Source organism: Mauremys reevesii, linkage group 11 (genome assembly GCF_016161935.1).
Source record: "Mauremys reevesii isolate NIE-2019 linkage group 11, ASM1616193v1, whole genome shotgun sequence".
NCBI classification, from domain to species: Eukaryota; Metazoa; Chordata; order Testudines; family Geoemydidae; genus Mauremys; species Mauremys reevesii.
The window spans coordinates 29,482,629-29,506,160 of NC_052633.1; the positions used below are offsets into that span (position 1 = coordinate 29,482,629).

The 23,532-nt window shown below is 39.3% G+C and overlaps 1 protein-coding gene across 1 annotated transcript in view; it reads left to right on the top strand.

Annotated features, from left to right (window-relative positions):
* Positions 1 to 23,154, top strand: part of CALCRL (calcitonin receptor like receptor) — a 101,324-nt gene extending 78,170 nt beyond the window's left edge. Inside the window, exons 12-14 of the mRNA XM_039495297.1 lie at positions 8,849 to 9,067; positions 9,481 to 9,522; positions 19,672 to 23,154. Of these exons, the coding sequence (XP_039351231.1) occupies positions 8,849 to 9,067; positions 9,481 to 9,522; positions 19,672 to 19,893 (483 nt within the window). The 3' untranslated portion in view covers positions 19,894 to 23,154. The remainder of the gene's footprint in view (positions 1 to 8,848; positions 9,068 to 9,480; positions 9,523 to 19,671) is intronic.
* Positions 23,155 to 23,532: the final 378 nt, after the last annotated feature.

Here is a 23,532-nt window from a genome sequence, read left to right on the forward strand (position 1 = left end):
TTTGTTCTCATATTATAACCACTTTAAATTCCCACTTCAGTGTCACAAATGCATGACATCACAATTACTTTCATGAAATTACTGCAGGACATAAACTCAATATCCATCATTATGGACCCAACTCTCACTGACTGGTGCAAAAAAAATTATACTGGGGAAAATGCAATTTGTCACTTTCTCCATGAAAATGACTGAACCTTTTTGACTCCAACATTCCAGAAAACATTCTCTCCTAGACTAAGAATGAATCTGATATTTTTCAGCCAGGAAGGAAAAAAGATTGAAAATATTATAAACAACTGAAAATTATCCCTTGGAATGGAAACATTGACCCCACTTTAACCGTGGGCCGGCTCCAACAGAGGACCTGATTCAATACCCACTAAAGTCAATGAAAATTATATCAAGCCCTCTAGACATTGTTACCTGCTCTGCCTACATTTAATCTCAGTTTTCTGCCAACTAAAATAAGAAAATAGGATTTCTTCTGCCCCCCCCCCCCACACCCTCCTAGGGCAGAATCCTGAACCCATTGCTCAGCCTATTATCTTAGCTGTTGAGAAAAGTTTGCTGAGGAGGCCCATGGGGTACATAGATGCTGTGGTACTCGTGCCCCCGTTACAGGGTGATTAGCTAGTGAATTAATGTAGTTGAGAATCCCTCACACTCCAAACCCTCTCCATAATGAAGCACATTGTGTTCCTCTGGAACTGTGATCCATGACCAGTGGGGCATGGACCCCTGCAGAGATTCCCTGTATCCTGCCTTCCTCTACCCTGACAATCAGGTCTTTCATACCTGTAGGCTGGAAAGTACTTGGGATTTGGTATTTCCTCTAGTCTGAAAACCAGTTCTAAATCCATCTAACCTTTCCTCTCCCCAACATATACAGAAGGTGAAATCCCAGCTCAATTAACGCCAGTAAGAGTTTTGCCATTGACTTCAATAGGGCCAGGATTGCACCCAGAGAATGCATGTTACTCTATTTTATATTAATATACTACTACTTCTTTAATCCAGAATTGTCCAGTCACAGAGATGTCATGTACATAACTATGCTGTCAGTGCTAAGGCTGAGATGTCATTTGTATCTGCCTTAGTTTACACATTTGAGCTCTGAGTTTCATGAAAACTAGCACACCTTTCAGGGTCTGGCCTCATTTGCCAAATTTCATATCTTCCTCCCTCCCCTGCACCTCCAACCAATCAATATCAAAGCTACACAGCACAAAGTACCTGATCCAAAGCCTATTGAAAGCAATGGCAAGAATCCCATTGATTTCAATGGACTCTGGGTCAGGCCCAAACTGCCCATTGTTGTTCCCATTAAAGTCAACAATAAATATGCTCTTTGATTTCAATGACAGCAATATCAGGCGCAAAATGTGTTTGAGGCTTGTAAATCAATATGTCCAGCTGTTTTTATTTATTTAAATATTTGTACAGCTTTGTACAGCTTTAATATTGCTGCATGAATGTTTAATGAAAAGTAGGTTGAAAATGTGGCTCTTATTCTCAGTATATGTTTTCTGGGCACTGAGGCAGGAAAAAAATATGGATGCAGAGATGATGAAGACTGAACAGGGTTGTAAATCTTGCCCATGACATGTGCAAAATTAAAGAGATCCTTTTTGAAAGGGTTACTGTACTTTCCCATCCTGATAATAGTTAGATGTTATATACTGATTAAAAAAAGACAAGTCAGGGATAAAGACGGAAGACTAAAGGCATGTGCTTTGGCTGTATGCGCAGAACCCTCATGGCTGAAGCAGTTTGACTGCCAAGCCGATTTCCACACTTAACTAAGCATGACCTGCTTTAGTACAACTGTAAGCAACAATATTAAACTATAAACAAGATAACTAGGGGAAAGTGTTTTTTCTCCTTGTAGGAGCAACATCTTAAAGACCCCCAGCTGGGATTTTCAGAGGAGGAGTCAATGGGACATGGGTTCCTAACTCCCTTAGGCGGCTTTGAAAGTCCCCCCCTCCATAAAGTTAACAAGAATGCTTTTAGAAGCCATGTTATTATATAATTGTGATCAAATCTAGGCCTAAGAAAGGAGCTGCTATAATTTGTATATCTTGACTGGAGTTGTCACTAGTTGCCCAGTGAGTTTGCCTGAAGAGTCTTGAATAAAGAACTAGCAGGGGAATGGGGAAATGGAGGCCGATGTCAGTTTCTCCAACTGAGGAGAATCATTGATCAGAATGGAAAGAAAGAACAGCAGTGGTTTTTAATTTAAGTAAAAGCAGTTTTGACTTCAGCTATATTAACAAATGTTTTTTTCTATTCTAAAGTTTTCATTTCTGCCACTGAAAAGGACAGATTTTTTTTATTTCTACCACTCTATAAGTAGGATCATGTTACAATAGATTAGTGTATTTTTTCCTTGACAGTTCTTTAAATAAGACTGAAGACCACAATTCGGCAAGGTAGCTAACAAGACGAGGTAGAGTCAGAAGGTATGTAACTTTAACATGAGAGGCAGTATGGTCCAATGGATGGGGCACTGGACTGAAACTCATGAGACCAACCTTATGTTTCTACCTTTGCCACTGACTTGCTGTGCGACCTTGGGCATTTCCCTTCTATGTACAGCTATTTCCCCTCCCAACCTTTGTCTGACTTGACTTGTGTAAGCTCTGGGACTATTTCCTCCCATGAGTTTGCACTGTACCTACCCCAATGGGACTCCAAACTCAGTTGACTTGTAGTCATTACCATAATATATATAATAATCATACACATGTGAGTAGTCCCATTGATGTCAATGGGACTATCTGTGCTTAAAATTTTGCATGTGCTAAAGTAATTTCCTAAATCAGGACCTGCTTTTGCTAATTTGGTAAGAAATCAGGCCATCACAATCTCTCAGTTTTAGCATTTTGGAAAAAGTCTCTATTATTAGCAAAAGAGATTACTGTGTATTTCTGCTGCTCCTTTTCTCGGGTCTGCACTCTACTTTGCCACATCACTAAACCCATTTATTTGATTCATTTGTTCTAATATCTGCACTACTTAGCCTTGCAAATTGTGTGAATGTGTTATGGTGGGAAAGTGGCATATTATATTTTAAAAAATGAAATACAAACGCTAAGATTTTATGAACGAAATAGTTCTGTTATGAGCTACTCACCTTTAACTTTTGTGAATTTGGTGTTTAATTAATATTTTGTACTAATTCAGTCAAATTGCCAAAGCTTCACAGATATGTAAACTACAAGTTTCAGAGAACCATTTTGTATTAAAGTAATAGATCTAAGTGAGAGAGCTTAAAATTAGCAATGAAGGAAGGACATATTGTTGGAATGTACAATAGGAAGTTAAATGAGGATGGTAGGCTGCCTGAAACCTAAATAAATCCCTTGGGAAAGAATCAGAAGACCTTGATTGCCTAAACAAAGCTAAAAGGTAGTTGCTAGTTTCCAGCAGAAACTCATGCAGAAGTTTCCTATGTAAAGCAGTTTCCTATTAAATTGATTTAAATAGCTCATAAGTGGAATATAAATAACATAGCACATCCACCTAATACCATGTTGCTGGAACCATAAACAGCTGTTTATCATGAGCCCATAATTTACGTGACAGGAATGCTGTTGTATACAGGTTGTTTGACGTTGCTAACCAGGTCACAACTTTATTATAGTGAGACAAAAAAGATCTATACCCTAGAGGAGGAAGTCCTGCTTGTTGTAGAAAGGAGAGCATTCACTTGTACCGGTGCCTTCCCCTATTCCTTGCATTGCTACACCTGCTGGGAGATCTTCCACATCGCCCCACACTGTTAAAAACTATATCTAGACCAAGTTCTTAAATATGGGATCCTATACGGGTAATGGCTATCTGCACCAGTCTGTCTCTCGTTGTTCAGAGAGATGGGATTGCCATACAGACCTCACCCATGACTCTCGGGTGATGATTAACCTGGTGCCTCTTCTTCAGGGGGGGGAAAAATACCAATGTAGAGAACTAAGATTGCAAAGCTCCTTTTGTCCCTAAACAACTTTATACAAGGGAAGTTAATCAATGGTTTGGCCAAGGAGGCTACTGTTTGGAGGCAAGTGCCCTCAGCCAGACGTACTGCTGTCTTTAAAAGGACTTATCCCATAGGCAGGAAGGAGAGTCATTACCTCTGCCCCTTACAACATGTCTGAGATTAAGACAACTGCTGCCATTATACAATGATACATGAAAATTCAATGCAAAGTTGTCAGTTTTATCCTCTTCTCTGACCTCATTTATTTGTCTACCTGGCTGTGCTTATACTGTGAGCTCATCTTCCATGTCTGTGACACTACCACAAATAAATAAACAACAACAATAAACAGTTATATATTTGTCACACTTGCATCTTCTAATGGTTTATTTGCACACTTATTGTTTTTAATTAGATTTAGGGCACATGCTTGTAAACTAGATTACAAGTGGTTTGTTCATTCACTTTGAAACATATTGAAATGTTAGCAAGAAAAGGTTTTACTGGGAGAGGTAAAGAGGAACTCAAATTCTCATTGACTTCAGCAAAATTTATGGTTGCTCATGACTTTTTGGGATCACTCCTTAACAACGAAGCAAAGGCCCACATCCTCAAAGGTCAATGGGAGATCTGTGGGAGTTAGGCATCTAAATGCCTTTGAAAATCTGGTCCAAATTACTGAAATATGCTCTTATCACTTTGTGCTAGATGGTAAAATAACATTGTAGCTAATAGAAATGTCATTTAATTTACACTACTAGTGAATAATCTGAGTATTTGTCACTTTGTCTATGCCTTTAAGTTATAACAGGATATTCCATGGGTCTACTGTACAAATGGTCAAGAAATACTTTTTTTCTTATAAAAAGTTTTGACTAAAATTTGTCCAAATTTTTCTTTCAAATGTTTTGGATTCTCATTGAAAAATTAAAACTGACAACAGAATGTTTTCCCAGTTTTGGGCTTTTTTGACTGATGAAAACTGGTGGAGAGGGGAATCCTTGGGTTTTATTTGGGCGGGGGTACTCAATGAAAACCCAAACATTTTTGATGAAAAATGGAATTTTGTTCTTGAAAATTTCCATACATTTTATGTTGAAAAAAGTTTTGATCAAAGATTTTTGATCAGCTCTAGATAAAACAGGGATGCAGTTTTAGTTAAACTGTAATACAAAATCTGTTGACTCAAAAGCCTACCTCTTTGACTTTGCTGTAATACAAGGTTGCTGACCACTGGGAACACTGAAAATGTCAATTTTAAAATTGTATGTACCTGTATACTAAAAAGGCGAGTAATAATTTTATAGCTGTTTCTCTATCCCTATGTATTTTGTGATTGATTTCTGAGAGCAATGTGTGCCTCATAAAGTGTATACATTCGGAGTGGCAGGCTAACTACTGCATCAGTGATTTTTTTATTTCTACAAATGTCCGAAAAGCTTTTTATTTCACTTGTCTTAGCTGCTGGCTTAGCAAAATTTGTTATCTACATTTTACTCTTAGCTCCTGTCTACAGTGAAGGTCAAATCCTGCTCACTTTACCCATGTCAGCAGTCCCATGGAGGTCAGCAGCACTACTCACTTGGGTAAAGCAAAAAGAGACTTAGACACAAGTAGAACATCCACTTAGACAGGCTTCACTCTGCTACAAAACTAGAGGGGCAGGATGATTTTGTAGCTATGGCACAGGACTGTGCATTAGGAGCTATCAGTTCTGTTTCCAACTCAGCCTCTGACTTCCTGTGTAACTTTGGGCAATCCACTCTGGGTTTGTCTACATGGTGCATTACTGTGCAGATGGCTTTGCTTATGTTCCGCTACTGCTTCTCAGTGCTCATGACAATTGGTAGCTGAAGGTCAATATGGATCACTAATAGTCTGTGCAGGCTGTGTGGAAAATTCTGCAAGACTTAGCATGATGCTGGATGTGGGCTGAATTATGTAGGAGTACGCCGCTCTGCTCAAGCAGTATGAGTCAACCGGCGACCCAGACCTGGCCAACCACTTAATCAAAACTTTGAGCTGTGCTCACTGAGCCAGAGGGGAGGAAAAGATCAAGACCAAGAACCTGGACTGCACACGTTCCAGCCAGAAATGCTGGAGTTTACTTTTTTACTTTGGAGTAGCCCAGCAATCACTGACACCAGGCTGATCATCTGTGAGTACTAACCAAATAGCCAATCACCTGCTTCACATGGGAAAGACACCTCTGGAAAAAGAAATGAAGAGTCAAATCCAGAGCGAGTGGAGGATCTTCCACAGGCAGCACAAATCCAGAGCTGGACAGAGTGCTGCATAACATCAAGTCTGGCACCACTGCCGGCTAAGACAACATCCTTCCAGAGTTCCTGGAACCTCTTGGCCCATGCCCATGGCTGGCTCAATTCTTCACGTGGGTCACCAATGAAGGAAGACTGCCAGAAGACTGCCAAAAATCTGGCACATGTCAAAAGTCATTGGCCTCCCAAAACCTGGTAAAGATCCAAACCAGGCCTCAAACTACCACCTGATATTGCTGCTTTCTGTGTTTCTCAAGGTTCTAGAGTACCTCATTTTACAGTGAATAACACCAGAGGTGGAGAATATGTTTAATGTCAAGCAAGCAGGCTTTCAACAAAGTTGAAGCAAATGCAACTAAGTACTTGGGCAAATGACATTAATTGAAAATGGTTTTCAAAGAAATCTGAAAATGGGTGCTATTTTCTGTGACCTCACTGCAGCATACGTGGCACACAGATCTACTTGTTAAAATATGAAGAGTCCTCCAACCATGGCTTACTGATGCCGTCAAACTGATATTCTAAGACAGACGGTTCAGGGTGCATGATGGCGAGAAAAGAAGTGCTTTGATAAAAACAGATGAGCGGGTTAACCCAAGGGTCTGTTCTAGCCCCCACCTTGTTCAATCTATACATCAGTGACCTGCCACCAACCCAGTCATCTATGCAGACAATATCTGCTGCAGGCTACAGGCTTACACTTTCTATGAGCTGGAGAGTACCCTGAGCCACGAAGCTGCAAAGCTGGCCAACTACTTCAGCCTAGCACCAGCAAGACAGTCTCTAGAACATTTCACCTCCACCATGCCAACACTAAGAGGGAATTAAACATCACAATGAATGGCCAGAGGCTGAAGCATGAAGTGTACCCAGTTTACTTAGGCATGACCCATGACCAAACACTGACATATAAAAGCCAGCTGAGCAAGATAGCAGGGAACGTCAAGACAGGCAACAACCTTCTCAGCAAACTCGCAGGTTCCTCATGGGGAGTGGATGCTCCAACCCTAAGGACTCAGCCCTTGCCATCTCACACTCAAGAGCAGAATACTGTGTGCCAGTATGGAGTCAGGCAGCACACATCAAACTTGTTGATGTGCAACTCAGTTCAACACTGTGAATCATCACAGGAACTCTCCTACCAACTCATCTGCTATGGCTTCCAATTCTGAGCCACATTGCTCCCTTACATCAGGACGGAGATTGTAGCAGGCAAGCTGCTTGAGAAGGTACATGCCAACCCACACTTGCCATTGTCTTTTTGCCCACCAGTTACACATCTTCCATCACAACAGCCACTGTGGTCGAGGCTGCCATGCCACAATGTGACAGCGGAGTCCGTGTGGTGGTAACACTGGTGCTTAATATCAACGACCAATAAATTCCTCTTTACAGACCCTTCTGCTCACCCGCCCAGCTTCAACTTGCCATGTCATCTGTGGGCCCTTCTTAACCAATTCAGGACTGGGCAAGGCCTCTGTGCAGCCACCCAGCACCGTTGGGATCTTTGGCGCAGATCAAACAATGACACACATTATCGAGGTGTGCCCACTAACCAAATTTAGTGGTGGGCTCTGAGAACCCCACTTGGCTGCTAAGAATGCTATTGCTTTGCTTGGAGAATATGCAAATGCTAAATAAATTAGTGTGCACCACCTGAGGTATAAATTACAGTGTACACAAGCATGTTGTACACTAAGAAACTTTTGCTGCATGCCAACAGGGACCTTGTGGGCCAGAGAGCGTATGACATGCCAGTGTGCACTAGAATTTACATCCCACTGGTGTACACTAGTGCACTGTGTAGACAAGCTTTAGAAACTGATTAAATGAATCACCTTCAGCTGACCCTGGATCAAGACCTTACATTAAATCAAGGCCTCTGTGTGCCCGTTCCCAATTTGTAAAATAGGGATTACAATACTTTTCTGTTGCATGAGCATGTTGTGAGGATTTATTTATTAATGGCTAGGAAGTGGTTACAAAACCTTGGATGGAAGCTGCTGTCGCTATTATTTTACATACCATGATATACTGTACTCTCTTCATAATCCAACATCCAAGATTGGTCCAATACATTTGGGTGAAATACTGGCCCCTTTGGAGTCAATAGTAAAATTGCCATTCACTTCAGCAGGTCCACAAGTTCACCCATTCAGATTAACATCCTGATCCTGCATTTCTTGGGCACCAAAAATTCCCAACGATGTTAATGGGAATTTTGAATATGCAAGGAATGCAGGATCGGGCTGCTAGACTGCGCACGTCATTGGGGGTGAGTTCCTGTCTTGTTATACAAGTACAAGCTTTAAAGCATTATGCATATATTGCATATGTGATTATGTATATAGAATCACAAGGAGGAAGTTATCATGAGAAGAATTAATCTCCAAGTGCAAAGTATAGGTCCGAACCAGACAGAGGATGTTTCAGATGCTACATTTTGTTATAATGAATACATGTCTAATGACATAACATATAGTCTATTTTCTTTAGTAACGTACATATTTTCCTTGCTTTCAGTATTCAGTACAAAATAATTGTAGTCTATTTTATCAGACTATTACAAAAGCAATTTTCTTTCTTACAGGTGAATCTTTTTTTCCTGTTGAATATTGTTCGAGTTCTGATAACCAAGCTCAAAGTCACACACCAGGCAGAATCCAATCTATATATGAAAGCTGTGAGAGCTACACTCATTCTAGTGCCACTTCTTGGCATTGAATTTGTGCTGTTTCCATGGCGACCAGAAGGCCGTATTGCTGAAGAAGTATATGACTACGTGATGCATATCCTTACGCATTATCAAGTAAGAAGCTTTAAGTAGCACCTGTTCCCTTGAGCTAGACAGTACTTGCAATATGACTGCAAATAAATGAATGACAAAGGCAAATTAATTAATTTCTAAAACTTTTTTAGATCTTTATAAAACAAACTTCTGCTTATTAATAACCTTATATTTCTCATTTCATTTAGATTAATCCTTTAAAAGGAATAAAATGTCATGCTAGAGTGCTGGCCCAATAGACCATCTGTATTATTAGTAATAATCCACTGAGTTTAGATCTGAAATGCATTTTTTCCCTTTGCTCTCTCGAGTTTTATTAGGTGTATGTGTGTGTATATAGATCTATATATACATAGGTAGACATAGATATAGTCTTGTATTTTAATAAATCTGTATGTATTGAAAAAATCAAGAGAAAACTTTTTATTTTGCAGGGTCTGTTGGTGGCTACAATTTTCTGCTTTTTTAATGGAGAGGTACAGTAACTGATTTCAATTTATTTCCTGTTCTTTTCACTTTCTTAATTTTGGTTTAGGGTTAAAGGAAATCGTTTTTTTGTTGTGTTTTTTTTAAATCTACCACCCCCTATTTGTGATCCCAATAACAAATGTAAAATTGTAAATAGAAATTTAAATTTATACTTCTACATTTTAAAAGAAGTAAGAATGTCAGCAATAAAGTATCGAGAATAACTTACCTAGCAAGACCTGAATTTAGGCTTCAGTGTTGCCTCTAAAATATTTAATGACATTCTTAAGGGTTTAAACCTATTAGGTGTTGAGCAATCTAAAATTTCCTTGATTTCAGAAGTAATTAATGGCACTCAGCACTTTGCAGGCTGGTATCCATATAACAATAACAGAAGTGCTATGTGAGAAAAAAAAATTCAGTACTGAAGAATAAAATCACAAATTCCTAGTGGACATGTATTCTCATCCAAGAAGCTACCAAACTGTCATCATTGTGTCAGCCTTACCCCCTTGAATTGGTCCTTCGAGGTCAGGAATGAGGCACACTTGTGGGACAGAACTGGAAAAATTGTACTGTTACTTTCTAGGAAATAACTGCCCTGTAATTAGGTTGAGGTCTCCATCCCTGGGACTGTTAATGTGGTACCTTCATGAACACTAACTTCACTGTATGAAATAGAGGTCAAAGGTCATCTCTTTTGGTGGTGTTTCAGATTTTTTATTTTTGGGAGCAGAACTCTGGGCTTATGTTTTGCAGTTGGCCTTTTCAGCACAAGTGGAAAAAAATATTCAAGGCCAAGGTTTTGTAAACTTTGTATATTTGGGCCATCAAAAAGTTTTCCTTGCTTCAGTCGGACCTCCATTCTTCTGGGAGTCCAATCTTGCCCTTCAGGTGACTACTGAGCAGACATGCCAAACCCACAAAAAAAATGCAAAAATTTGTTTTTGGCTAAATTAGCTTGGTTTTGGGTTAATTGGCTTGTGAGTTGCTTGTTAGCTAGTTTTTGGTTTGTAGCTTGTTTGGCTTGTAGTTTGTTGCTTCTTGCTTCTTTTTTTTGATCGGTTCAGGGCAAGCAGGGGAAAGAGTCAGGGGTGCACAGTGGGCCTGCCACCATCCCAGACTGCACGCTTGGGGGGATCTAGTCACATAGAGTATTGGGGTTCTCAGGGATTGGCTTGTTTTGGCCTTGTTTTGAAATGGGATTAGCTTGATTTTTAGCTTATTTTGAAAGCCGGGGTGCTTATTTACTGCGTGAAAGTTGGCAATTGTGCTACTGAGGGCACATACTTGCTCCTTCTGAAGTCAAAGGACTGTGCCCTAAATCTTCAGTGGGCTAAGGACCTGACCCTGCATCACAGAAGTTAATGGAGCTTTGCCATCAGTTTTGTTTTCACTAGGAAAATAAAGCAATTTGCTATTTTTCCCATAGTTGTATCAGGGAGACAGTTACTGATCCATCTGGTACCTATTTCTACATAACTGCTTATTCCCACACATAGTTCAATTACAGTATATGTGAGTAAGCAGATGTGTGGGAGTAAGAGTATGTAGGATTGGGCCGTTAGGTATTTTTTAGGGCTGTCAAGTGATTTAAAAAATTAATCACAATTAATTGCACTGTTAAACAATAATAGAATACCATTTATTTAAATATTTATGGGTGTTTTCTACATTTTCAAATATATTGATTTCAGTTACAACACAGAATACAAAGTATTCAGTTATCACTTTATATTTATTTTTATTACAAGTATTTGCACTGTAAAAAACTAAATGAAATAGTATTTTTCAATTCACCTAATACAAGTATTGTAGTGTAATCTCTTTATCATGAAAGTTGAACTTACAAAAGTAGAATTATGTACAAAAAACTGCATGCGAAAATTAAACAATGTAAAATTTTAGAGTCTACAAGTCCACTCAGTCCTACTTCTTGTTAAGCCAATTGCTCAGATAAACAAGTTTGTTTACATTTTCAGGAGATAATGCTGCCTGCTTCTTGTTTACAATGTCAGCTGAAATTGAAAACAGGCCTTCTTGTGGCACTGTTGTAGCCAGTGTCAAAAGAAATTTACATGTCGGATGCACTAAAGATTCATATGTCCCTTCATGCTTCAACCACCATTCCAGGGGACATGCATCTATACTGATGACAGATTCTGCTTGATAACAATCCACAGCCATGCAGATTGACATATGTTCCTTTCTATTATCTTGAGTCAGATGCCACCAGCAGAAGGTTGATTTTCTTTTTTGGTGGTTCAGGTTCTGTAGTTTCACATCAGGGTATTGCTCTTTTAAGACTTCTGAAAGCATGCTCCACACCTTGTCCCTCTTAGATTTTGGAAGGCACTTCAGAGTCTTAAATCTTGGGTCGAGTGCTATAGCTATCTTTAGAAATCTCACATTGGTACCTTCTTTGCGTTTTGTCAAATCTGCAGTGAAAGTGTTCTTAAAATGAACAAAATGTGCTGGGTCATCATCTGAGACTTCTACGAGATTAAATATATGGCAGAATGTGGGTAAAACAGAGCAGGGGACATACAATTCTCCCCCAAGGAGTTCAGTCACAAATTAAATTAATGCATTATTTTTTTAATGAGCATCATCAGCATGGAAGCATGTCCTCTGGAATGGTGGCCAAAGCATGAAGGGGCAGACGAATGTTTAGTATATCTGGCACATAAATACCTTGCAATGCCGGTTACAAAAGTGCCATGCAAATGCCTGTTCTCACTTTCTGGTGACATTGTAAATAAGAAGAGGGCAGCATTATTTCCTGTAAATGTAAACAAACTTTTTTGTCTTAGTGCTTGGCTGAACAAGAAGTAGGACTGAGGAGACTTGCAGGCTCAGAAGTTTTACATTGTTTTGTTTTTGAGTGTTGTTATGTAACAAAAAAATCGACATTTGTAAGTTGCACTTGCATGACAAAGAGATTGCACTATAGTACTTGTATGAAGTGAATTGAAAAATACTATTTCTTTTGTTTATAATTTTTACAGTGCAAATATTTGTAATCAAAGATAATATACACTTTGATATCAATTACAACACAGAATACAATATATATGAAAATGTGGAAAAACATTCAAAATATTTTGGATTTTAATTGGCATTTTATTGTTTACCAGTGCAATTAAAACTGTGATTAATCGCAATTAATTTTTTGAATCATGATTAATTTTTTTGAGTTAATCACGTGAGTTAACTGTGATTAATTGACTGCTCGCATATTTTTATTAGGCATTTTAAGAATGTATGAGAGACAGATAAATCATTTGACTAACAGAGAAGAATTGACACAAATGCACACCCAAAATCTGAACTAAGCAAAACTTGAACTGCAAGTTTCTTATGGTTTGGATAAGTTTCTCTCGCCATTATTTTTGGAGCTGGTCAGAACATTTTTGACCAAATTATGTTGTGCCAAAATATGCTGTTTTGCTGAATCTGAAACATTTTGCAGACACATACCACTTTTGAGGAAATCTCTGTTCAGGAGTGAGACACACACTCATAGCTGGTTAACGCACTGCCCTGGCATGTGGTAGACCATAGTACAAGTCCCTGCTCCTCTGCCTGTTTCAGTGAAGAGTTTTTCATCACAGATTATTCTGAATCTGATTGGATCACCTCTTACATCACTGTGCTCTAATCACTGCCCCTCTCCCGCCCTCTTCCATTGAAAAGCTTGGGTTTTGATCTGAAAATGGATAATTTGACAGAATTACATTTTTGTGCAAACATTTGAATGATTTTTGTTTTGTTCTACTGTGAAACAAGAACAAAATGGATGCAAAATGGAATTGCTGTCCTTTGATCAGCTATAATTATTTTTAATTTATGTACACCTCTTAACAATGTTTCCATTCCACTGCAGAACAAAATCAAATCTACTTGTGATTTTAAATTTAAAACTTGCTCTATTAGCATTAGTAATCAATTATTTATTCTATTAGGGTTCCAATATTATGAATTTACAATCTATTATTTGGCCGTATTCTCTCCTGAGCCAGAGCTCTGTTCAGTGTCAGGGAGTTGGGCAGCTGTCTGTTATACCACTAATTTAGCATCCTTAATGGGCCTTACATTGCTGGAGGATCAGTGTAACAAAGCTTAGCCCTGCCGTGCCCTCTACAAGCAGATGTACTAGCGGGGAGTTCCCCTCCAACAAGGGAATTTTCTTCTGGGCGTTTCTGGACAGATTACAGCCACTTAGCATCACCTGAATCACATAAAAGGGCCATAAATCATCTTGACATCTGGCCCACAATCTTTAATCTTAGCTGATATTTGTCCATTTACATCACATTGTGCAGAATCTTATGTTTTAAACATTGTTTCCTATCGTCTTTAGGTCTTCCAGTGGCACTATTCTACTTTTTTTCAGCTGGCTATAATTTCATTAAATCTTGCTATAAAAAGGATAGTATAGTAAGGTATAATGAATCAAGGGGGGAGGTTTCAAAAATCTGCACTCAACGAGTGTTCTCTTGGTCTCTTACTAGAGTCTGCTGCAGACATGACATTCTGCAGACATAACTCATAATCTTCTGTCCTTAAGGGCCTCTGTTATAACAGTCTTTAACTTGATATGTCTTATCTACAATATGTCCCTTTAACATCATTTGACATAGCAACACCTCAATATAATTTAAAGAATGCTAGGCATCCTAGAGAAGTGGCAACATGCATGTGCAGTTTGTGTAGCTATAGGGAATAACAGTGAATAAGGAATCTGCATCTCCTGTGAATTTCTCTATTATTAATGGCACGTGGATTTTCCATTCCTTTGGGCAATGGAAAAGTCTTTACAGTAAAGACTGAAGTATAAGAATTGTTCGCAAGCAATAACTTTTCTTTATCCATATGCTGGGGTTTCCCAACTGCTGTGGACAATAGCATCACTTTACCAGCAGGAAACTGCTATATCAGACACTCAGATACATGCTCTAACATAGAGCGTAGCATGGTCTGCAATCACAGTGGGTGTTTGGAGCAGCCCAAGCTTCAGTGGGCCTGATACAGACCTCATTGAAGTCAGTGGAAAAATTCCTATTGATTTCAGTGAATTTTGGATTAAACCACTAGTTTGGTTAGGGCATATTCAGTTGAACAGGAGACTGGCAGGAGCATTGCGCCAACAGCCAGCACAGAAGGACATCTTTAAACTAGGGAGAAAAGCAAGAGCCATACAGACAGATGGGACACATGTATTAGTGACCAAGAACTATGGCCATGACTATATATACTTTGCAATATGAGCTTATTTTAGGGTTTTTTTGACTGTGTTATTTGCATGTAAGAGAGTGAGCCCACTGTCTGCTAAAACTATTTAGAATTGTTCAAAGCTGAGAAAAGGACGATAAAGTCCTTTGACCACGCTGTATGTATCTTTTGTTAAAGGAGCATAATCTGGGGAAAATTTTGCTGCTGCATTGATTAGCCGTCTGCTGTGCAGTTCCTAGGTGTTGGATTAGACATGTTAGATGAGACTGCAGGAAAGCCAGAAATAATGGCTAGGTAAACAGCAGTGAATTACAAGAATAGACTGGTAGTGAGATGTTGATTTAACAGTAACAGAGGGGCTATTGCATGAGAGATTAAAAAGACTTGTCTTAGTGTACGTCTACACTACGGGACTATTCTGAATTTGCATAAACCGGTTTTGTAAAACAGATTTTATAAAATCGAGTGTGCGCGGCCACACTAAACATATTAAATCGGTGGTTTGCGTCCACGGTCCGAGGCTAGCGTCGATTTCTGGAGCATTGCACTGTGGGTAGCTACTCCGTAGCTATCCCATAGTTCCCGCAGCCTCCCCCGCCTCCCCCGCCCCTTTGAATTTCCGGGTTGAGAAATTCATTGTCGCGGGTGGTTCTGGGTAAATGTCGTCAGTCACTCCTTCCGCTGGGAAAGCAACGGCAGACAAGCATTTCATGCCTTTTTTCCCTGGATTGCCCTGGAAGATGCCATAGCATGGCAATCATGGAGCCTGTTTAGCCTTTTGTGACTGTCACCGTATGTGTACTAGATGCCGCTCACAGAGGCGATTCAGCAGCGCTACACAGCAGCATGCTTTTGCTTTTGCATGATAGCAGGGATGGTTATCAGCCATATTGTACCATCTACCATACCATAAACTGGTAATAAGATGATTGTGGCTACCAGTCCTTTTGCACTGTTCCATTTGCTGCTGTCATAAGTGCCCCTGGCTCCTCTTAGCCAGGGGCGCAAAAGCCAAAATTGGGAATGACTCCCTGAGTCAATCCCTTCTTTTTGGTATCTAAAAATAGAATCAGTCCTGCCTAGAATATGGGCAAGTGTACTAGAGAACCACTGTATCATAGAACCAAAGAGCACAGCTGCTCTGTGTCAGATCCTGCAGAAATTATGAGCTGTATTCTATTCACAGGGGGTGCTCCTGCAACAACCCCACCTGTTGATTCTGTTCTTCCCTCAGCCTTCCTGGGCTACCGTAGCATTGTCCCCCCACTTGTGTGATGAAGTAATAAAGAATGCAGGAATAAGACACAGTGATTTGTTAGTGAGATATGAGTGGAAGGCAGCCTCCAGCTGCTATGATAGTCCAGACAGGACAGTAAGGAGTATGTAGGAAAGGAGCCCAGCATCCCTCTGCTAGTTCAGGGGCACTTGAATCTTTTCTTTACACATGAAGGGTGGGGGCTGATGGAGCTCAGCCCCCTGTTTCTATGACGATGATGATTATCAGCCATATTGCACCATCTACCATGAAAAATTAGGACCAGGCGCCCTTGATCGACCTAACAGATGCTGGTCATCATGGTTACCAGTCCTTTTGCACTGCCCCTTTTGCCAATAGGCTGATGACGAGGACGGATACCAGTCGTATTGTACCATCAGTCAGCCATAGCGTGGGGGGAGCAAGGATGTTGGTGTTGAGTGCTGCACCATCGCGTCTATCTGCAGCATTCAGTAAAGATAGGGTGACATGTAAAAGAGTCAAGAGAGGATTGTTTTCCCTTTCACTTCTGGGGGTGGGTGGATGGGGGGGTGCGTAAATTGCCGAGCTATGCCCTGACCCACCGCGGACACTGTTTTTGACCCTAGAAGCATTTGGAGCTCAGCCAAGAATGCAAATGCTTTTCAGAGACTGCAGGAACTGTGGGATAGCTTGAGTCCTCCAGTCCATGAGCGTCCATTTGATTCTTTGGCTTTCCGTTACGCTTGTCACGCAGCAGTGCGCTGAGTCCCTGCTATGGCATCTGTCTGGAGATATTTAAAAAATGATTTTGAATGTCGTCTTCTGTAACGGAGCGCTGATAGAACAGATTTGCCTGCCCTTACAGCGATCACTGATTAACTGCATCACCACCCGTGCTGATCAGAGCTCCACGCTGGGTAAACAGGAAATATTCAAAAGTTCGCGGGGCTTTTCCTGTCTACCTGGCCACTGCATCCGAGTTCAGAATGCTGTCCAGAGTGGTCACTGGTGCACTGTGGGATACCGCCTGGAGGCCAATACCGTCGATCAGCGGCCACACTAACCCTAATCCGATATGGTAATATCGATACTAGCGTTACTCCTCTCGTTAGGGAGGAGTACAGAAACCGGTTTAAAGAGCCATTAAAATCGATATAAGGTGCCTCCTAGTGTGGACGGTTGTGGCGTTAAATCGGTTTTACGCTCCTAAAACCGGTTTAAACGCGTAGTGTAGACCAGGCTTTAGTGTAGAAAGAAATACCATGAGAATATGTTGCAGTCTGGAGGTGTGGGGAGGGAGAAGAAGATAAAAAGAAAGTGAGAGCGCCATATTGAAACACCAAATATAAGCAATGATTGTAGACAATCCATCACACTACAACTTTGAACAACTGCTTTGTTCTTAAAAAATATTATTGATTTGTATTGCAATAGTGTCAAAGATGTTACAAACTTAGTTCCTGCCCCAACAAGTTTACAATCTAATTGAAGAGAAGGTTTAACAAGTGTGACAAATGGGAAGGAAGGTGGAAAAGAGGATGAGGGTACTGATGGTCTTGTGATTAAAACACTAGTCCAGAACTAAGATTATCCATTCTGGGTCAATTCCTAGCTCGGCCATAGAATTCCCTAATTTCTCTTTCCCGTCTCTTAGTCTGTATCTGCATAGTTAAGGGAGATGTGCAACTTTTTGCTTCAAATCAACCCAGTGTTGTGGTTTTCTCTCTTATTTATAAGTATATATAATACCTGGTGGAAAACAGGAAGCCAGTAGAAATATTCAAAGTGTGGGGTGGCATGGTCAAAGCAGCTGAGCAGCTAAATTTTGTATGGATTATAAAATGCATTCTAAAGCTTCCCTCTCAGAAGGGGAGATATTTTAAAACATTCTTCTGCCTCATAGCTCCACCTGATTGAAGTGGGTTCACCACTGCAAAAAATTAAGGCTGCACACCAGCCTTAATCCATGTGCGGAATTCCCTTTGCCAGGAACTGGAACTGCATACACAGACTGAGAAGAATATATGATCTTTTGTGTAGCAAGAGCAAGGTGACTAAAATGGATTAGATGGTGTCTCAGATGGGAGAAGAAAAATACTAGCTTTCTTCTTAACACTTTCCATACTTCTCCACTCCCCAAAGTATATTTTATTTGTCAGCATACTGGGGAATAGGAAACTCTCTTTTTAACTGAGGTTTTGATAGCAGACTACAGGAAGTCTAAGTGTTGTGTCTGTGCTGTTCTATTGGTATTTATTTATCATAATTAAAGCCGGAGAGAAATTAGACAAAATAAGCCATTGTGTTAGAAAATGTAAAGTAAGCAAACGAAAACCTCTAGACATAAGGAAAGCTGAATGGAAGATGTTGCCCTATAATAGTAATTTGTTAACAGACACTGATCCATCTGAAAATGTTGGTTTATATTCCAAATGGATGTACAGCAATAAATCTGACAACATAAAAATTAAGGGCACGATTTTCCCATGTGGCTGCTGATTTGAGCGCTAACTTGAGGCACATGGGTCCTGTGTCAAGACAACTTCACCTCAGTATTTTATGAAAATCAGGCTCATCACAAGTTGTAACCCATAATTATTAGTTTGAAAATTTTGGCAAAAGGAAATGAATAGTTAAACTGTTACCATTACATTAAATGCTAATCAGACAGGACCAGATCTTTAACACGTGGTATCCTTTTTAGTGCCCATTGTTAACAGCTGCAAATAACTCTGACACAACTTAGCACCTAGGCTCACGGTATTTTGCTTGTGTAAAAAAGGAAGCTAGGATGTAGATGAGAAAAAATTCAGGTCGATAGGGCTAAAATTTGCTCTCTCCTGAAACTACAGAGTGAATGTTCACTTTGGTCCATAATATAGTTAAGTGGTAGGACTAATACATAATCCCTGATGCTTAAGTCTGAGCAAAAACATAAAGTGAGACTTTCCGTTAATTTGATTTTCCTACAAGCAGCTGTTCCAGCATTCTGATCACTCCTAACTTGGCCTCCTTCCCTCATAAACTAATTCCATGTGAATTTCATTAACACAGCACTTTAGTAAATCCAGTCTTCCTGTTGCACAGGTGTTTTGCCATATTGTATGAGAGGAAACCAATGAAATACATAACATCCTCACAATGAAGCATGTAAACAAACTGATGCTGTTGTGTTCTTTGGCTATTCTATTAAATTTATTTTTAACCAGGGTAAGAACATGTGCTGAAACTACCTTGCCATTAGTTTTATGAAGGCTTGATCACAAATAAGAGAAGACTTGTTGGACCAGACCCTCAGCTGGTGTAAATTGGACTTCAATGGAGTTATATCAACTGATGTTGCTGAGGATCTCAACACATTAATCATGAATACAGATAACCATTGGCTAACCACATTAAGGTTGAGACAGTGTGTGAAAATTTGTACTTCTGTGGCCCATGGTATAAAATAGCCTAGTCTCTGGCGCTATAAATCCAAAATCTTTCAGGAGTACTGAATGTATTAAAAATGTTACATATAATGATATTAGTGTGGGTTTACCAAAAATATAGCCTAATTCAATTTGTATTTCTTTCATAATAGTCCATGATTTTGATGCTATATACTAATTTTTAAGACCAGCACATAGGCATCTTTCCAGGTAATTTATACACATTTTTTTTCCCTCTTCCTTTCATGGAATAGGTCCAAGCTGTTTTGAGAAGGCACTGGAATCAGTACAGAATCCAATTTGAGCACAGCTTCACTCACTCAGATGCTATGCGCACAGCTTCCTACACGGTATCATCCATCAGTGATGTTCAGGGCTACAGCTTCAATCACGATTTCACGAATGAATATTTAAATGGGAAAAGCTACCACGACATGGAGAATATTGTTTTAAAAGCTGAAAAGCTGTATGGTTGACTGCAGAAATGCTGTATTGCCTGCATTCTAGTCCTAATAGCTCATGAACTTGGCGTTTGAGTTAATGACTTCGTGGCCAGAAGATTTTTACCTCACTGGGGACATGTTTTTCCTGAATGATGCAAACTTAAGACAATGCATTTCTCATGTGTATATACATATGCACATATATGTTCATACATAGATATAAGTACATATATAAAGAACCAGACTTTGCCTCTTCCGTTTCTACTGTGTAGACCAAGTTGGCAATTATTTTGTATGCAGGGACTCAATGAAGGATTTCTTATTTTCTTGAAAGTTTGTGTTAAGACTGTGTTGTATTGAAAGCCATTTCATTTACCTGCAAGAACTCATCTTGTAAATACTGTCTTAATCATAATATATTTGCTAAATTCAGCCAGTACAGACAACCTAAAAAAGTGATTAAGATTGAACTCAGTCAGGAAAGACAGATGGTTGATGATAATCGAGTCTGAGATGTTTATATGTATCTGGCTCATTTGTTGCCACTATTTTAAACCAGGCATATTGTAAAGGCATCCAGATGCCAAGGCCTGAAATCTGAGGTATGAAACCCCAGCTGCTTCTATTCGGCAATTTAGTATTTTACAAGATGTTTTTAATTATTTTGGTATACAGACAGCCTGATCCTGCCACTAATGATGTAAATGGAAGTTTCTTATTGACTTTAATGGGAGCAGGACCAGTGAGATCCTGATCTGGAAAAGCTGATAAGCCCATCTTTATCTTTGACTTTGATGGAACTTAAACTAGTGCTTAAGCTGTTTGTAAAAGTCAAGCAGGATTGCTGACTTGGAGCAAGATTGCATACATGTAAAAAAAAAATTTTCCTTGCCCCATGCCTGATACCTGTCTCCTTAGTTTATCAGGCAAAACAAATCCCATTGGTATAGTGGCAGTTTTGGCTGAGAAAGGCATGCAAGATTGGATGGCATGCAAATAAATATTATCGTAGAGCCAGCTTCTTTAGCCTAGCCTAGAGTAATAAGACAAGATGGTTTGGGGCATTTTCCAGTGGTTTTTGGAAAACTTATCATGTCTGTCTTATGAAAATCTTTTAGAGCCTTTCTGAAGTGCCTTGTTTGGGAAATTCAGTATTATTTTGTGGTGATTGATTGTATAAGACTTGAATCTGTTAAGGTCTTAAAAAATATGTCTTTAAAGACAGCATTTTATGTATGTTTTATGTTTTAAACAAATAGTGTATTTTCAATACAAAGGAAGAAAAATCGAAAGAGGGGGCATATGATAAGAGGTTACTTTAGTTCTCAAAAAGTCTTATTCAAAAGTATTTTTAAGGCTGAATAAAGTGAAAGAAATGGATGAAAAAAATCTAGTACTGTGAATGGTAGCATATTGCCATGCAAAAGTATTTCTGATTTATTAAAACCAACACCAGAGGCTTAAAAAATACTTTTTCAGAACACTTCAGTGTTAAAGGCTTATTAGTGAATATGAAAAATTTTAGCCTTTAAGGGTGATATGTCATTAGTCTTCTAACAGACTTCAATTGACAGCTAATTAGCCAGCCATCATAGGGCTAATCAGTTTGAGATTTCATAAGAATGTGAATAGTTTTTGTCTTCATCACAGCAGTTTGCAACTTTATGTATATGTTTAAACCTTCTATTGTCTGGTGATTGAATTTAGAAGAAAAGCCTTTTGTCGGTGGATTAATAGTAATCATAATAAGCTAGAATCTCAGTTGCCCAGATCAAAAGGTCTGTGCTGATAGTGGATAGTCTGACCAAAAATGTATGAGGGTCACTCATCGGCTGTGCTTGTACCAGTGCCAGAAATCAGATGTCACAGTGTCATTGTGTGAATGCCAGCTGCTTACAAATGTCCTTACTGACCAAGTTGCTTGAACAACAATTTAAAAAAATTTACTCTGGCTGAAACCCCAGCAGACTTTCATGCATGGGACCAGAGCCAGAGCTGCTGTAAATCATATGGCTCTCTTGAAGTCAAGGAAGCTACACTAGCTTACACCAGTGGAGGATCTGGCCCATACTGTCCATGTGTCTTCCAAGCAGCCGTTACAGACTTAAAGCATTTTATACAGTTTGATCAGCTGCGTAATTCAAAAATACCTGGCCAGACTAACATGATTAACCCATAAAGGGCAGCCAATGTAATCTCGAAGAGTTAAATTCTAAGGGCCTAATGTTCCCGTTAGATGATGCAGCGCTACTGATTTTACTAAGGTTTTTACCTCTTAGCAGAGAGGCATATTGGCTGCTCGTAGCTCCATTAGGGAGCTGTGGATTGGGAAGGTGGGAGTGGAGAATGAGATCCACAGCTTCTGGTACAAGAGCTGTCCTAACAGCTCCATGTAGTGCCATGTATGCTCTTACAAAAGAAACAGCATGCAGCCCCAGCAAGGGCAGGTGAGAAACAATCCTTTGTGGCCATGGTGTGCCAAATGGTGTGGTAGCTACATTTTGTCCCTAAGCATGAGGTAGACCTTCTTGCATATGGCTGTTGTATTAGAGAATAAGTTCCCTACACCCTCTTCTTACAATCCCCCTCTCACATACCAAGGGAGTCAAGTACATGGTCTAAATGCTCCTTTATCAGAATAAATTTGAATTAAATCCTTACACTGATTTCTCACATGGTCTTTTTTATATATACTTTGTACTGTGTTTGGGGCAAACACTGGTGTAGTTACTATTTGTGTGCTGAAGGAATCTAAATTTTTTTAAGAGTTCTTTTAACTCTTTTAATGCTTTTACCAGGCAAGCATTTCATAGTAATTGTAGTTTGCTATTAGTATGTTATTCAGTGAGGATTTGCAGTCTCAAAGAGGGTTGGGGGACTACCTGTCTTGTTTAGGATCTCACTTTGTATTTGGTAGCTGTAATAATAAGATTTTAGTTTTATATGTTTATGGATAGTACTTCAAATGAGAGAGAAAGTGTCTATTTTTATGCTACTGCTATCAGTTAATAAAATGCCACAAAGAAGTTAGATCATGCTCACTGCTGGGTGCTCACTTGATTCTACTTTATAAAAGGTTAATTTACTAATTGTTTTGTCATTCATTATTTGTCAAGGTGATGATCTGTTAGAGTATTTGGCTGAACACATGCTAACACATAGCCTCCTTTGTTACCATTTCATGTCATAAAAGAGTCATGTTAGAAATCAAGCAACTTTCAAAACTATTGTATAATGTAAATAAGATTAATGGACTATAGCAATGTATTTATTGCTTATAAAGTAAGAACAAAATGAAAAAATATGAAATTATTTTTGGTCTTATTTTCACTGTTCCTATGAAACATTCATTTTAATTGTTGACAAACAAAGTATTAATTTTCTGATCAATAAAACATTATTATGCTTATTCAGTGCTTAGAGGTTTTACATATAAAAGTCATGATTTCTATTTATTACAATAGTGATAAAGGTGAGCAAATGCTCAGGCTTTTTACTCCTTCCTAACTATGTATGCAAAGTAATCTGACTCTAGGGAAATAGGTATAAAATTGTTAGTAGCACTGCATAACTCTGGAGTATTTTTTAATGTTCTGCAGATTACGGTGTCCTGTAGCTTCTGATGCCAGACAGGCAGACTCTCCTGGACCCACTGGAGTGACAGAGTCGGTG